The 15,385-nt window shown below is 35.2% G+C and overlaps 2 protein-coding genes across 5 annotated transcripts in view; one reads left to right on the top strand and one right to left on the bottom strand.

Moving 5' to 3' along the window:
* Positions 1-8,051, top strand: part of si:dkey-11f4.7 (piezo-type mechanosensitive ion channel component 2) — a 55,643-nt gene extending 47,592 nt beyond the window's left edge. Inside the window, exons 43-51 of the mRNA XM_053236081.1 lie at positions 599-757; positions 2,468-2,615; positions 2,815-3,003; positions 3,093-3,185; positions 4,014-4,183; positions 4,523-4,639; positions 5,064-5,143; positions 6,401-6,620; positions 7,449-8,051. Of these exons, the coding sequence (XP_053092056.1) occupies positions 599-757; positions 2,468-2,615; positions 2,815-3,003; positions 3,093-3,185; positions 4,014-4,183; positions 4,523-4,639; positions 5,064-5,143; positions 6,401-6,620; positions 7,449-7,704 (1,432 nt within the window). The 3' untranslated portion in view covers positions 7,705-8,051. The remainder of the gene's footprint in view (positions 1-598; positions 758-2,467; positions 2,616-2,814; positions 3,004-3,092; positions 3,186-4,013; positions 4,184-4,522; positions 4,640-5,063; positions 5,144-6,400; positions 6,621-7,448) is intronic.
* Positions 8,052-8,187: 136 nt separating this feature from the next.
* The window catches only part of bpifcl (BPI fold containing family C, like), a 27,797-nt gene continuing 20,599 nt past the window's right edge, over positions 8,188-15,385 (bottom strand). For all 4 annotated transcript variants that reach the window (XM_026925230.3, XM_026925229.3, XM_026925232.3 and 1 more), the window contains 9 exons: positions 14,748-14,839; positions 14,216-14,392; positions 12,840-12,899; positions 12,503-12,670; positions 12,050-12,117; positions 11,893-11,935; positions 11,734-11,797; positions 11,565-11,641; positions 8,188-8,761 (listed from right to left, as the gene is read on the bottom strand). In XM_026925230.3, the coding sequence (XP_026781031.2) occupies positions 8,696-8,761; positions 11,565-11,641; positions 11,734-11,797; positions 11,893-11,935; positions 12,050-12,117; positions 12,503-12,670; positions 12,840-12,899; positions 14,216-14,392; positions 14,748-14,839 (815 nt within the window). In that variant the 3' untranslated portion in view covers positions 8,188-8,695. The remainder of the gene's footprint in view (positions 8,762-11,564; positions 11,642-11,733; positions 11,798-11,892; positions 11,936-12,049; positions 12,118-12,502; positions 12,671-12,839; positions 12,900-14,215; positions 14,393-14,747; positions 14,840-15,385) is intronic.

Here is a 15,385-nt window from a genome sequence, read left to right as displayed (position 1 = left end):
TTAAAACTTGTTTTTCATGAGCAATAGAGAAATTGCACCAAAACGTTTGTTAGAAAAATAGATTTTTAGTATTGATTCACTTAAACTTTAAAATGGCTTCTTTTGACCCAAGTAGGATATAAATGTTTAAATTTACAATTTTGTTTTAAACTTAAATTTTTACATTAACCCTCATTAAACAATGTATTTTTGAATGTCACATAGGCTCTGTTTTGATTTTTAGTAATATTTTAATTCAAATAAAACACATAGGTTATATGTTGGGGACTAAAATCAGACAATGCTTCTTTTATTTATTTATTTATTTATTTTTACCAAGTCTTTTCATATTTCATTTCTTATTGTTGTGAATTTTAGAACTTGTTTTTCATGACCAATAGAGAAATTGCACCAAAATGTCTGTTAGAAAAATACATTTTTATTATTGTTCCAATTAAACTTTAAAATGGCTTCTTTTGACCCAAGTAGGATATAATTGTTTAAATAAACTTGCATTCCTAAAAGTCCCTGTAGAAATGTCTTTAACTCGCAAGTGAGTGCTTGTGACTAGAGTAGTTGAGTGTGTTTATGTTACTAAATCAACTGTCTTTTGTCGCAGGAGGTTTAACAGAAACCATGTTGCACAGCTATGGTACTTTGTGAAGTGCATCTACTTTGGTTTGTCGGCATATCAGATCAAATGCGGCTACCCAAATCGAGTCCTGGGCAATTTCCTCACTAAGAACTACAATTACATCAACCTCTTTCTCTTCCAGGGGTCAGCGCTTTTCATTCTCGGTTACAGGCAATCACAGATTACTTGAATGTTTGTTGAAAAGTCGAAGCAGAGTTGTAGTCTGTTTTTTGCTCCGAAAACAAATAATTGATGTTCAAATTTCAAATATTTCTGACATGTTTGTAAAGTTCATAAAGTTATATTGCTTTACTTAACCTCAACAATTTTTAACAGAAGCATAACATTTCCCATTTTAGATGAAGTGGCAAAATATACACAGCTAATGGAATACATTTTCAAATGTGTTTGAATGTTAATGTAAAATATTAATTTACCCTGCCACAGAATATTCATATTGCATGAACCATAGGTGAAAATTGTTGGCTGATAATTTGCTAGTTTTTACATAAAAATGATCTATCTTCAACTCATCTACATGAACTTTTTGACAGACCACCAAACATGCTCTCTTACAAGAGGCATTTTCGCTCAATAACTGACTGATCCTTGTTATTAAAATGTACATGCACAAGAGCATTCATGTAGAATTATATAATAGGAAATCAAAAATATAGACATGAGTATACATACTACTGATAAGGTATGTGTTGTAGTGGTAAATAGATACAATTTCAGTCTCTCTTTCCATCTTATTGGCATTGTCTGAAATGTGATGAATTTCAAATACATGTCAAAAACATTTCATTTTCAAGTATTTTGAGATACTAAGTTGTAATTTTGAAAACCTTTTATTATTAATTTGACTAGTCAAACTAATGAATGACAAACTTTCCTGTGATTATGACATGGTAAAAAGCTTTCATATTTATTTCACTGTCAGATGCTTGAGCAGCCAGAGAAAACAGAGACAAATATGTAAGAAAAATAATGATTTGCCAGAATCACATAGGAAAGCGATAATTGTCGCTTGATGTAAAGGCAGCATCACAGATTTAGTTATAAATGGAACATTAACAACTTTTTATACAATGCAATAAGCATTCCAAACTGTTGCAAACTATCTCCATAGATATGCTAGTGTATACTGTTTATATAAACAGGTAATGAAATCACACAACATTTAAAGATGGAGTGCATCTTAGCAAACATACTAGGTGATAATATTAAAAGAAAAATATGCAGCAAAATATTGCAAGGTAGACATTTGTAAATTAGGTGGTCAAACGGGAGTCAGGCACTTCCAGCAACACAACGTTGTTCCAAGTCTTATTTATCCCGACTGGTAGCACACTGGCAAATAAACATTCTTCCAACTTTACCTGTGTAACTTCTCACTTTCCAACCATGCCATCCAATACAACTAATTTACCTGCCTCTTCTCTGCTTCCTTTATATATTGTCCTGGCTTTCCCATAGACATTGTCATTCTTCCAGGTTTTATAGCCATTTCAATTCTAACTGCTTAGCAAATGATTAGTTAGTATTTCTAGTGAAAGGATTGATTAGCCAAACCAGAAGTAATTACAAATTTTGCTATTTGCAAAAAAAAAACAAAAAAAAACAAACAAACATGGATTGCACGGTTATCATACTGTGAATTTTTTCAGCTCTATTTAAATCTCTTATAACCTCTATTTTTCACATGATTCATTGAGCAGTTAATCTCTAACTTACTAACTAATAGCTGGGACTGAGACATTTCAAAATGGACATACATGCATTCTCTTTTACCATTTCTAATTTATGGTTTTGTTTTTGTTTGTTCTTATCTGCCTCTTTTTCCCCTCACAGCTTCCGAATGGTTCCTTTTTTGACTGAACTGCGGGCTGTGATGGACTGGGTATGGACAGATACCACTCTCAGCTTGTCTAGCTGGATTTGTGTGGAGGACATTTATGCCAATATATTCATTCTCAAGTGCTGGAGGGAGTCTGAGAAGGTAGAACAAATTTTACACAAATGTATCCTTAATTCTGAAGAACACAAATGGCCATATAACTCCATTTATCAAGTGACGAATAGCTCATGTTAAATACCAGAATTGCAAGTAAACCATTACGCACCTTTATGATTAGAGAAGTCAGATAGACACTCTTTGTGTATTGTTGATTAATATTCCCATCTGTCTATCCCTGTAGAAATATCCTCACATTCCCGGACAGAAAAAAAGCAAAGTGGTGAAATATGGTATGGGTGGTGTGATCATTTTTTCCCTTATCTGCATTGTCTGGTTTCCCCTTCTCTTCATGTCACTGGTCAAATCAGTGGCTGGAGTAACCAATCAACCATTAGACGTTTCTATCCAACTTAGCATATCAGGATACGAGGTTGGTGATTTGACATTGTTCTTTTCAAAAGTGTATTACTGAAGCCTTTGCTCATTTCATTTTTGCCTGTGTGTTTCCTTGTGTTTCAGCCTTTGTTTACCATGAGTGCCCAAGAACAGAATCTAGTGCCTTTTTCTGAAGCTGCATACCAAAAAATGACAAATGTTTACGCTACTTACCCGGTAAACTCATTAACATTACATAACAGTCGTATGCGTATGGTAATTTTAGTAATTGGCCACTTTTTCTGTGAGCATGATATCAGACAGCAGAGTTGGCCTTCAATAAGGAAATGTACAAGAGGTCATTGGGTTCTTTCTTAAACAATACAGAGTTGTGGGCATAGAAAATGTAAATCTTAGATATCTTTATGTAAGCCATAAGCTTTCACATGGTGTCACTCATGGACTTACTGAGACATGATATTTCAGAAGGCCTCCAGATGCCATACAGCTGTGTTCAGTTGTGTTGTGTGTGCTACAATAACTAAAATGATTGATAACTGAAATAACTGAAATGTCCTACAACAAAATACTGTTAGGCTACTGCAAGGAGACTAAAAATAGATAACCTAATAGTTTCCAGTCTAATAATGCCCTAAGTAGGCCCATGGTCAGTACTTAACATCAATCTCAGTGCAGCCTTTATATATTGCATTTGCTTCTTAGCAGACTAGAAGGGATCCGTATTTTTAGGGAAAATGTATTAATTATTTGTAGGTTTTTACATAGTATCTTTAAGGATTTCCCCAGAAGGATAACCAAACAACCCTTAAAGGTTCTAAATTTTCTCAGCGTGTATGGACAACAAAAAGAGTGCTACAAGCAACTCCTGGCCTCAGTGTTGTCCAAAGGAAGTGATTATTATAATTTACACTTTACTATGATACCGTTTTAAAGCTTTGAATAAAGCAGCTGAGAAACACTAGTATATGTATGACAAATTCCTTATTTGATCACTCTGTTTCGCTCTTCTTCTTTTATCTCTTTACTCTTTCTGACCTCAACCAGTCTGCAATGCAGTTCATAGTAAACTACATGGCAGAGGACATAGTAACAGCAAAGGTTAAAAGTGACGCCAGCTTGCTGTGGAGCATCAGTCCAGCTAGCCAAGAAGCCATGATCCATGAACTCAGCAATTCTTCACACATTTACATTACCATGCGCTGGACCATACTGAGGTACACACACACACACACACACACACACATTTGTCTTACTATCTTTGTGAGGACCTTCCACTGACATAAATATTAAAGCAGCTAACAAGTGCTACAGTATACCTACAACTAAATCTAACCCTAACTGTAGCCTCAGTAAACAAAAGGAAATAAAAGCTGCAGTTTTTGTATTTTAAAAAGAAGGCATATTCCTTGTAGGGACTAGCCAATGTCAAAATCAGATATTCTTATCCTTATGTCCCTACTCCCTACCAAGATATAAATCCATGACCACACACACACACACACATACAAATCTCCCTCCCTGAATCTTCAACTTTTTGTGTGTGTTATGGGCAGAAATGCATCCCTTGTGATGAATGCAGAGACGATAGGTGAACACACTGTGAAGTACGAGGACAAAGAGCTGCAAAATAACCTTGTGCAAATGCTCAAAGGGACACGCACCAAACCAGTGTAAGTATTTACACACATAATTCTATACCTGTTTCTTTCTATTACTCTTTCCTTTATTCTTGTACCTTTCCTCACTTAGAAAATAATTATGAGTTATGTGCCATATAAACTATAGTCCAAGCTGAACTCGGATATTCCCCTCGCCTGATTGGGCAAGAAACAAATGACCGAGGGAGAAACTGTCATTTCTGCTGACTGCATTTTTCAATTCTCTCTTTCTCTCTTTGAGTTGAACAGTTAATATGGAAATGAAGGAATCTATATAAGCCACATGTCTGTGCAGATATGATAAGATATATCAAGATGCATATGTTCATAAAAACCGCTTGAGTAAAATCAGGACTTTTTGTGTTCTTCAGTATTTTCCAAAGTTTAACATCCAATTGTTAAGCAATTTTGTTATGCTTCTTGTGATTTATTTCAGGATCATTGAAAACCTGATGCCTAAATATATCAGAGGACCCTCAGGACCAGAAGCAAAAATGGCACATCGACTTATTGTTGGCAAGTATTGATGTTCTAATGAATAGTAGGCAATAGTAAGCATGTGCTGATATTATGTCTCCATATAACAGTAACTGTCTAACTTATACTGACTGCATGTTTAGCTCTAATTTGAACAATAATGAAACTATAGCAGCATCAAACACACACACACACACGCACACACATAGGATGTCCTCCGAATTATTAAAAAAATAGAAAGTCAGTCTAAAAGCTCTACAAAATATGTTAAACAGGGTATACTTGTTTTAATTTCACATCCACCTATGTCCATTGTATTCTTGCACAATAAATATCTCTGACTTTGGGAGGTCTTGCAGCTAAAATGTCTGATCAGGTCAGTCGTGCTGTCATGAAGACAGAGGAACTGCCTGTGAAGCTTTGAGATGAAGTCGTTAGGAGGTAAAAAAAAGATGGAGATGGTTATAAAAAAAATATGGCACAACCCAGACACTACCCAGATCAGGTCAAAGTGAGTGCTCGGGCAAGAAGGGCAATTCTCAGACAAGCTACAACACTGATGGGGTTCCAGAGCACTGGCTGAAATAGGAGACCATGTGTAGACCTCAACAATATCATCAGCTTGGACCCATCACAGGCAACATGGATGGAGCTAAAGATAAGCAAATTGTCAAGAGCACAGGACAAAAATTACAAAGGAATGGCTTGGAAAAAAAGAAGGGTGACTGAATCAAAGCCCAGACTGAAAATCTGTGGTACAACCTGAAAATTGCTGTCCACCAAAATTCTCCATTTGATTTGGCAGAGTTGGAGAAAATTCGCATTGAGGAATGAAAAAAAAAAGCTAAAATCAAAATGTAGAAAGCTCACAGAGACGCATCTGAGACAACTCAAACCTGTGATCACTGCAAAGTGACAATTCACACTGAGGCGGTGAATACTGATCAATTAAGCAGGTTTTATATTTTTTATTTTCAAAAAATTCTGAGGACATCTAAACACTTTATTTAATTTTATTTCTGTATAGAGTCACTCTACAGAAATACTAATCTGATATCATTAATTTTGATGTTTTGAGAAATAATCATGGGGGGGGTGAATACTTTCTGGAAGCACTGTAATTTCTAAAACACTCTCTTTAAGACAGTTGTTTACTCCCTCACTAGCTTCTTAGCTTAGATGCATGCAGTAGTGTTGATGGTAGTTTTAATTCAGCATGATGATAATATTATACTGTGTAACTTATTATTGGCAAATGAATGCAATAATGACTCACAGCTGTAATAAACTTCACAGAACATTCTGTTCGCCATGATGACCATCATTTGGTCTTCTTCCGTCCCCTGTCCATCAAACTGACACACGCCAATAATAGCACAGAGGGAAGTAGGGCTTACTGGTGGGTGGTGGAGGAGTGCAGTCCAGATCATCCAATAACCAGATGCCAGAATATTGAAATAGTGGTCTTCAATGATAAAGTCAGTCCATCCAGCCTGGGCTTCTTAGCCGGATATGGGTAAGAAGGCTGTTCACTTTCTCTTAGCATAATACCTATGTATATTACATGGTAGTAAATATGATTCATGATAAAAGAACTTTTGGCCTGCTCTTGCGTCTTCTTTTTTTTTAATCCCATTGATTTTTTATTGATTTGTTTTTTCATATATACATATATATATATATATATATATATATATATATATATATATATATATATATATATATATTTTTTTTTTTTTTTTTAATAAGTATATTTACCAGTGATGGTTCTGATCATTTCCAAGTCAAGGTGATTAAATGGTTAATGTAAAACAGTGAAGATTTCCAATACATACTTTGAAGAAAAATTAAATAAGAAATTACTTAGAATATATTATTATAGTTTGAATATTTTAATATGCATATTTATTTTAAAGATATTGAAAGTAATTTTGAGTAAATTTGTACACTCTCAGCATTCTTTTAACAAGCTTCATGAAGAAGCCACCTTGGTTGGTTTTGAAGCACTCGAGGATATTCCATGACTTTTTGAACACTTGTTAGCTGATTTTTCATTGATTTAGGCAGCATTTAAATTAATTCATTAAACTATTATGAAAAACATAAATTAAGAAAAGTAGATTAATGAATAAATGAACAGTGGGAGTATTAAAGATTGGATTTTGTAATCTCAGTGTACAAATTACAGTCTGTGCAGTAGGCATGTGTAGACTGAACCATGTGCACACAGTGAGTAGTGAAGTACATTTTGTAATATGTGTAATATGTGTAGATTGAACCACAGTGAGTAGTAAAGTACATTTTGTAATATGTGCAGTTGACATGTGTCTTGTGTGTTGTGCAGCATCGTGGGTCTGTACATGTCAGTGGTGCTGGTGATTGGTAAGTTTGTGCGAGAGTTCTTTAATGGAATATCTCGCTCCATCATGTTTGAGGAACTACCAAATGTGGACCGTGTGCTGAAACTGTGCACCGACATCTTCGTCGTCCGGGAGACTGGTGAGATGGAACTGGAGGAGCAACTGTTTGAGAAACTCATCTTCTTATATCGATCACCCGAAACCATGATCAAAATGACCAGGGAAAAGAAGACAGACTAACATTTCTTAGTTCACTTTTTAAAAGCTTACTGTGCATTTTTTTAAAATATCATACCACCATATTAATAGTGTTGTTCTTCTTCCCTAATTAAGTGCTGCCTATTTAAATACTTCCTAAACAGAGTTCTCAGACCTTATCTGCCCAATACTATGTATTATCAGTCTTTACGCTTTGAGCATGAAATTCTTTATACTTCTTCTTTCTACTTTCTACTGCATATATGACATATAATGGCCTGTATGAAAAAACATCCAGGGTACAGCAGGGCTTAAAGGTTTCTGGGGTGAAAACAATAGATAATAATATGTACTTTCGGTTTGCTGCAGAACCTCATGACTCCACAAATAGGACTTTGGGCAGATGTCTTAAAAACCTTTCAGCCACATTTTCCTTATGGAGGTCTTAAGCCCTGCCATACTCTCTATAGTGCATGTGTATTTCATAAATCCCACTATTTAATTTAAAATGCAGCAGAACAAAGGTGCCATAGATACATTCCTTTTAATGTTATTCATGCAATTCATTTCTGTGGAAAGTTGAGTTGCAAGCAAGTGACAATTAATTTGGATAACTATGCCACGCATTAAAATAGTCATAGGCAATAATCGAGGATCTCTGGTCCACCTTACAAAACATACCATATAAAATGAATAATGGAAAGAACAATGAACCAATTGGAAATTAAAAGAGCAATTTATGGCTAGCTTGTGATTGAACAGTCCACAGCATAAAAAAAAAAAAAACACTAAAGAATCAACAGGCTGATTTGACACGTAAGGATAATCAAAAAATAGTTTAGAATCAACGCATACAGCAAACTAGTTTGTAAATGATTACTTGACAGTGTATTTGTTTCAGAAATTATTAAAAAAAAAAAAACTGTTAAAGTGAAACCTGGCTGCCACATCAACGGCAAACTCAAGAAGGTTTCTCCTCACGATAGTGATACCGGGTAAGCCTTATTTATCATTATACGAATATGTCCAGAGGTCAAAGTTTGTCTGACTGCAGGAAGTCAAAGGGACTACTGATGTCTGTTGCAACAACCAAAAATCCCTGGGTAGAGAAAAAGGGAAGATGTATCATCGAAAAAAGAACAGTAAAACACAGTTTCATCCTGAATACAACTAATGTGCACAGGCACGTCACACACACCATACTGTACACGTGCAGTCGTATGCACACACATTCCTATTTAATGTCTCTCTTTAAGTCTCCAAAATGTATACAAATGTATCTACAGTCTTACAGACTTTGTTTGCTATATATTTATATATTTTAAATAAATGAAAATGTCCATTGGGGTGATGGACTGTTGTGCTTTTCACTGTAATCAGTAGATCAACAGGAGATCCTCAGTTTCAGTTTGTGCTGCGTACACATCTTGTCAACTGCGATATTCACGTTACTCACATTCATACTGAAAGGGTTTTTTTTTTTTGCACTGGTGGATTCATCTGTATATACAGTGACCCCTAAAAGTATTAAGCCACACTTATAAATGTATAAATTGCACTGCATTAGAAGACAACATGTCCAACCAAGTGGCTTTTGTGTTAAAGGAAGATCTCACAAGCACACTTTTCAAGCAAAACATTTCCCAAAAATAGATTAATCGTTCTGATTAAAAGTATAAAAATGTGATGATCACAGTTATAGTGTTTTAGTTTGCCATCCTTTTGTTTCACAGAACTTCTTGACAACATCTGGGTGTAGAATCAACCAGCTTCTGTAACAGCTGTGTTGGAAGTTTCCTCCAAGTTTCAACCAACAAAACTTTTAGTTCATTCGCACTAAAGCATCGACAATCTGCTCATTTCTTGTCTTTTGCATCCTATAGATGCTTTACAGGGTTTAAGTCACGGCTTTGGCATGGCCATTTTAATACTTTAATTTTCTTCCTAGCAAAAACAGGTGTGCTTTGGATCATTATAGTGCTGAAAACTCCACGCACAAGCATTCTACAGTCATATCCATCCAAGCTAGACTTGTATTCATCTGAAGATAATGCAGTTCTCCAGAAGCTGCTGTCTTTCTGTGCATTTCTTATTCCTGAGACTGATTCTACTCTCCCACTGTACCCATGCTCGCTGATCCTGTTTTGAATAGTTTGTGCTTTAGTTGTATCTGGTCATTTTCATTGATCTGTACTTCTACTTGCTGCTGTTTCTCATCTGGTTTTCTTGGGTTTACTCACAATTATCCTGCTCAGTCTGCTGCTGGTCTTTCTGGGTCTGCCTGTTCATTGTCTGTTTTCATTCCTATGTTCTTCATCTTTGAACTTTTTTTTTTTTAAACAAGTTTTGCTGATCTGGCAAATAGAGTGGCCTTCTTTCTGCAAACAGATGATGTTAGACCTTCTCTCAATACTTACTTTCCTTTTCTTAGACATTTTTGGTTACTTTTACCCAGTTGGTCTCAAGGTAATTTCTAGTGGAAGTATGTAGTGTAATTTATAGTGGATGTATACAGGTGCTGCTAGCAGAGTAACCACATGGTGTACTTCATCAAATAATATTAAGTGTCCAAATACTTTTTTGTGTAATTATAAAATAGGAGGACTTTTTGTGAACATTGTATCTATTATTTTTAGATTTTTAAACACAACAATCTATTGTTTGGAAAATGTTTTGCTTGAAAAGTGTGCTTGTGGTACCTTTCTTTAAAATAAATGCCACTTGGTCTGACAAGTTGTCACGATGTGCGACTTAAGTATCCGAATGCTTTTTGGGGCCACTGTATTTATAAAACAATGCAGAAAAGGTACCAATTTGTCAGGGCTGGTTCAACTATAACAACCAACATTCTAACAGAACATAACCGACACCACATTATATGATAGATTAAATTCACACTGCGTAGCGACTGTCTATTCGATCCACCACTGAACTGTGCAGATGACTGAACTTCACAGAGCAGGCATACAGAATGGTATGCAACTGGAATAATATGGTTAGGCGAAGACACATCAGTGTGAATTAGAAACACAATGAGGTGTAATACTATAAATACAATGTGACAATAGCACAATGACAGGTCACACTGTAAACTGAAAGCCAGAAGCCATTTTCTTTTTTTATTTATAGCTAAATTAATATAATAAAACAAGGCTTTCCAAAAGAAATATTAAAAAACCTTTCAGAAAGGGCCCTATGGACATGAAGAGGCAAAGGGGCAGGTGCTAATGCCCACAGGCCACACATTAACCATGTTCATTTTAACACTGCATCATTACTGACGGATAAATTACTGATAAATTAACTTTTGTCTTCAAAATCACAGTTTGTCTTTGCCTGTTAATTAACATAAAACTGGCAGTTTATTTAAATTAGATATATAATGCAGATCATGATTACTGGGATGGCTAAAGACCTGAAAGAAGCCAATAATGCCAAAAACACTCTGAAATGATTCCACAAGTAAAAGGCCAAAAACACTCTGAAATGATTCCACAAGTAAAAGGACAAGGTTAACCAAGATTAGTTCCATTTTTAGAGAAACATTCATTAGCCTTGTTACATTTTTAGAGAAAATGAACCAGACTGTTCTCAATTGAATTGAGCTCATCTGAGCATGGCCACTCACTTTTCTAAAAATTTCTACACAGTATGCATAAAATCAGCACATTAGTGTTTATATTGGTTTTCTAAAAGCACCTGGAATATAGAACTGCAAATGTTGAATGTAAGGGATTTTAGAGAGTGTGTGCAGGAGCTCTAGCATTAACTATATAAAGGCACTCACTGCTAGAATGTCTCCATTTATGCCTATTTTCAATATCAATAAACGTCTATTTCAACAGTGCTGTGTAATTTAACTGCACATATTACTGCACATGACTGAACACTATGGTACTTACGTTTTCAATGGTCATCACTGAATTAGTCAGGCTGAAACCCTTCACACGTGGCAGTGGAAGGCCTTCCTTCAACTGGGCTAAAAGATTATATTGTTGTTTCATTAAAATCAGATAAGTGAAAAGTTATAAAATATGAATTTAATCAAGGTCATGTGGATCTATTTCTTACCATTCAGCTTGGGAAGGACAAAGCTGTTCAATGCTAGCTTCACCATAGTCTGAAATGGTGTAGTCTGAAAAATGATCATAATTATGTCAGATAGATTGTACCGTAACTGTGTTATTATAAGCTTTAAATCAATTTGCTGATAAGTTCATGAGCACTTACGTCGAATTTGTCAATCTCTGTAGATCCAAGCACTATGATCAAACTTCAGCCATTCAAGAATTTTAAAGGTAGAGGGTAGACGTTATTCTTTTGTTCCTGTTTTGCACTTTCATTTAAATAAATTTTAGATTAATAAAACAGGTCCTTTTACACTTACTTGTTCAATTCCAAAACACCCTTCAGCAGCTGATCGTCAATGCGGACTTTAGCATTAAAAGAATATTGCTTGAAGAGGGGAAAGATGATTATGCAGAAAAGTATTACACAAGTGTTATACAGGCATCTGCACTCACTTCATAAATCTAAGACCTTATTTAATTGCTTATGGTGTGGGCATTTGTTCAAAGCTTTTGGTGTCTTCCATGCAACTAGTGTCTTCCTTTGATTGAAATTCATTTATAATTTCCATTATTCATAATTCACATTCACATTCTGCATTTCACTTTAAGTTACTGTCATCATAACCCAAGGTAAACATTAGATCACACAAAATTATGACAAGGATTGTTGTATGCATGGGGAAGCAAGAGGTTTAGGAACAATGCAGGACTGTATATTTAAAGGGATGGAAAGTGCATCAGAAATGTTTAAAAAAGAAGAACGCTCTCACCATATCCAGTCTGAAGAGGGGGACTAAATCAGTGTTTGTCTTGACAGCATAGAATTTGGCTGAAGCAGACAAGTTAACATTGATCACTGTTTGATTTAAGGAAATGAGAGGGGTATCACTGGCATACAGCACTACTTCCATCTCCATGTCTGGATACAGCTTGGGGAGCTGCAATTAAAAACCCAAGAAATGGCCATTAAGTGACATTACAGTAATCTGTACTTCATGTTAGTGTAAAGTTTAATTGATTTTAAATTATGAGTCACTGTTCACACAATGTTATCCAGTCATTCTGGATAGCATTAGATGATATTACGTATAGAATCCCAGTACAAACCTGAGGAATCAGGCTTCCAAACTGGCTTGTGTTCAGGTGGATGGGAGAGGACTTGGGGATCTTTAGAACAAGAAATCATATCAAATACTTGTTAGCATTGATGCGAAGAGAATTTAATAACTATAACTAAAACTATACACACATTTTATTATGTAGAATTCATATTGTAAATTTTAAAATATAGTATATATATACATAGTATATATATAATGTTATATAATGTTACTGTTATGCTGAATTCAAGTAGGAACAGGTATGGAGTTCCAACTCAATTCCACTCAGAATATTGCATATTATTTTTTATATATGCATTTTTTTAATTATCAGATGGCCTATATGATATTTTTTTAATAACACAATCTACAGATGCGCATTCCTTAGTCAATTGCCAATGCTTTATACTTTAAAATTGTTCTTTGTAACCTGCACCAGACACCATGTGTCCTAGATAACAGATAAGCAACTGCATTTCAGTTTTCAAATAAGATAAGCATGTCTACTTCTGAGAATATTGCTGCCCTTGAAGGCAATACTGACGACTGAGAGAAACAGGCCTGGTCAAGTAATATCTGTACCACACAGAGTAATACCCAAAGTGGCCATCCAGTGACACCAATTTCTTGTGTCTTTATATATTTATCCCATGTACCCTCGAGAGGCCCATGTGAGCAAATGGTGTAATGTAATGTAATGTAATGTAATGTAAAGAAGCCTGCACTAACATTTTATCTGATGCACAAACACTGTCCAGTCCAGGTAGGACTGCAACCTAGAAAACTAAAAGCTAAAAAAGATGATTGAAAACATCATTTATTTGCCCTAGAATAATGCCTGCCCATTTACCATTAATGGCAAATTTAAGCCTGTAATTGTTCCCAATAGAAACATGTGGATTGCTTCCCATTGGTAGCCCCATGGAAAAACATGTTCTCTCTTGAACTTTAGCTTGAGCTAATATAAGCTAAACCAATTATCTAATGATAAAAGAAAAAAAAAATGTTGAGCAATACTGAAAAACAACAACATTTTTTTCCCAATAATATGGACACATTTTAGAAAGGAGCTTCGGTTTCAGCAGAAGCAAAGTAACTTTGGGTGTGAGTCTCTATTTGTATAATCTCCATTTGCTCAGATTTGTTGGTTATATTAGATGTACAGTGGCTACACATACCTGTTAAAATTGCAGGTTTTAAAGGGGCATGTGACTGTACTCAGAATGAACCACATTCAAACTCATGTTCAAAAGTAATTATCACACACCTGTCATCAAAGAACTGATTCTGATTCACTGTTTTGTAATTTCCACGTTGAAGATAAATAGCAATTACCTTGTAGTAAGCTGAAGAAACAAATTATTTTTTAGATCATATCCTCACCATGTCATCTGTGATGGTGATGTTCAACACTCCAGAATTAAGATAGGCAAATGCTGCTGAGTTTACACAGAACTCAGACATACCCACTGACAGCATGTAGTCTGCTTTCCATGGCAGCTCAAAATGGTTGGGGGAAAATGGTGGCTCAGAAGGAGAGCTGAGACTGTAAAATTCGCCCTGTTATAAAGAAACAAACGACAAAAACATTATATGAATCACAAAATGGTCAGTGTAAAAGATAATGTGTCCAGCTTCTCAGCCTACAGTCTATAGATCGATAGGCAGCTTATAAAGAATGAAAGGGGATGTATATTTTGTATATATTCATTAACTAAGCCTTGATGCATAAATAGAAGGACATTTTTAAATTGCCTTTAAGCTGTATTCAACTCTAAGGCCCCCTTTCAGTTAATATTCCTGGACAAGCCGAAACATACAATCATAATCACACAGCCAGTTAGGAAACAATACTGAACCGAATCTGTTTTGTAAGCTAGTGACATCATGTTAGCAAATAAAATATTGGTCATACCTTTATATACAATTCAAATCCGTTGTCAAAAACAGCAGGCGAGTCAGTCAGAGAAACATTCAAATACACGTAAGGATCCATCTTTATGTTATCTGTTAAATAAAAGATAATAACAGGAGCTTTAAACAAAAATATTACTTCCATTCCATTCCACTGTCAGGCAGCAATAATTTTACAGGATGCTGCTGATAATTCAAAACACAATCAGTGTCAAAACTCTGCATATTTTATTTTATTTTAGGGCGATACAGCTAATCAGGATGGAGAATGCAACCTGCAAACCTGTGGTTTATTTATTATTGTTGTATTGTCATGTGTGTGGTGCACTGTAAAAAAAAATACTGTAGATTTTACAGTAATTTACTGGCAACCTGGGTTGCCAATAAAGAATTGTAAAATTTACAGTAAACGTCTTTAATACATATTTACATTAAAGCACTGTAAGTATACATAGTATAAAATAACATATAACCCAGTATGTTAATGCAGGATACAGCTGAGCTGAAGGGTCTTGCTCAAGGATCTAATCAAGGCAATTTGGTGGTGCTGGGATTTGAACACATGACCTTCTTATCTGCAACTCGAAGCCATAACCACTGAACTACCACAGCTAGCACAACTAGCTTGCACTGATTCAT

The sequence above is a fragment of the Pangasianodon hypophthalmus genome, chromosome 8, assembly GCF_027358585.1.
Source record: "Pangasianodon hypophthalmus isolate fPanHyp1 chromosome 8, fPanHyp1.pri, whole genome shotgun sequence".
Taxonomy (NCBI): Eukaryota; Metazoa; Chordata; class Actinopteri; order Siluriformes; family Pangasiidae; genus Pangasianodon; species Pangasianodon hypophthalmus.
The sequence above is the reverse complement of the archived record's forward strand: the minus strand, read 5'-3'. Positions and strand labels throughout refer to the sequence as shown.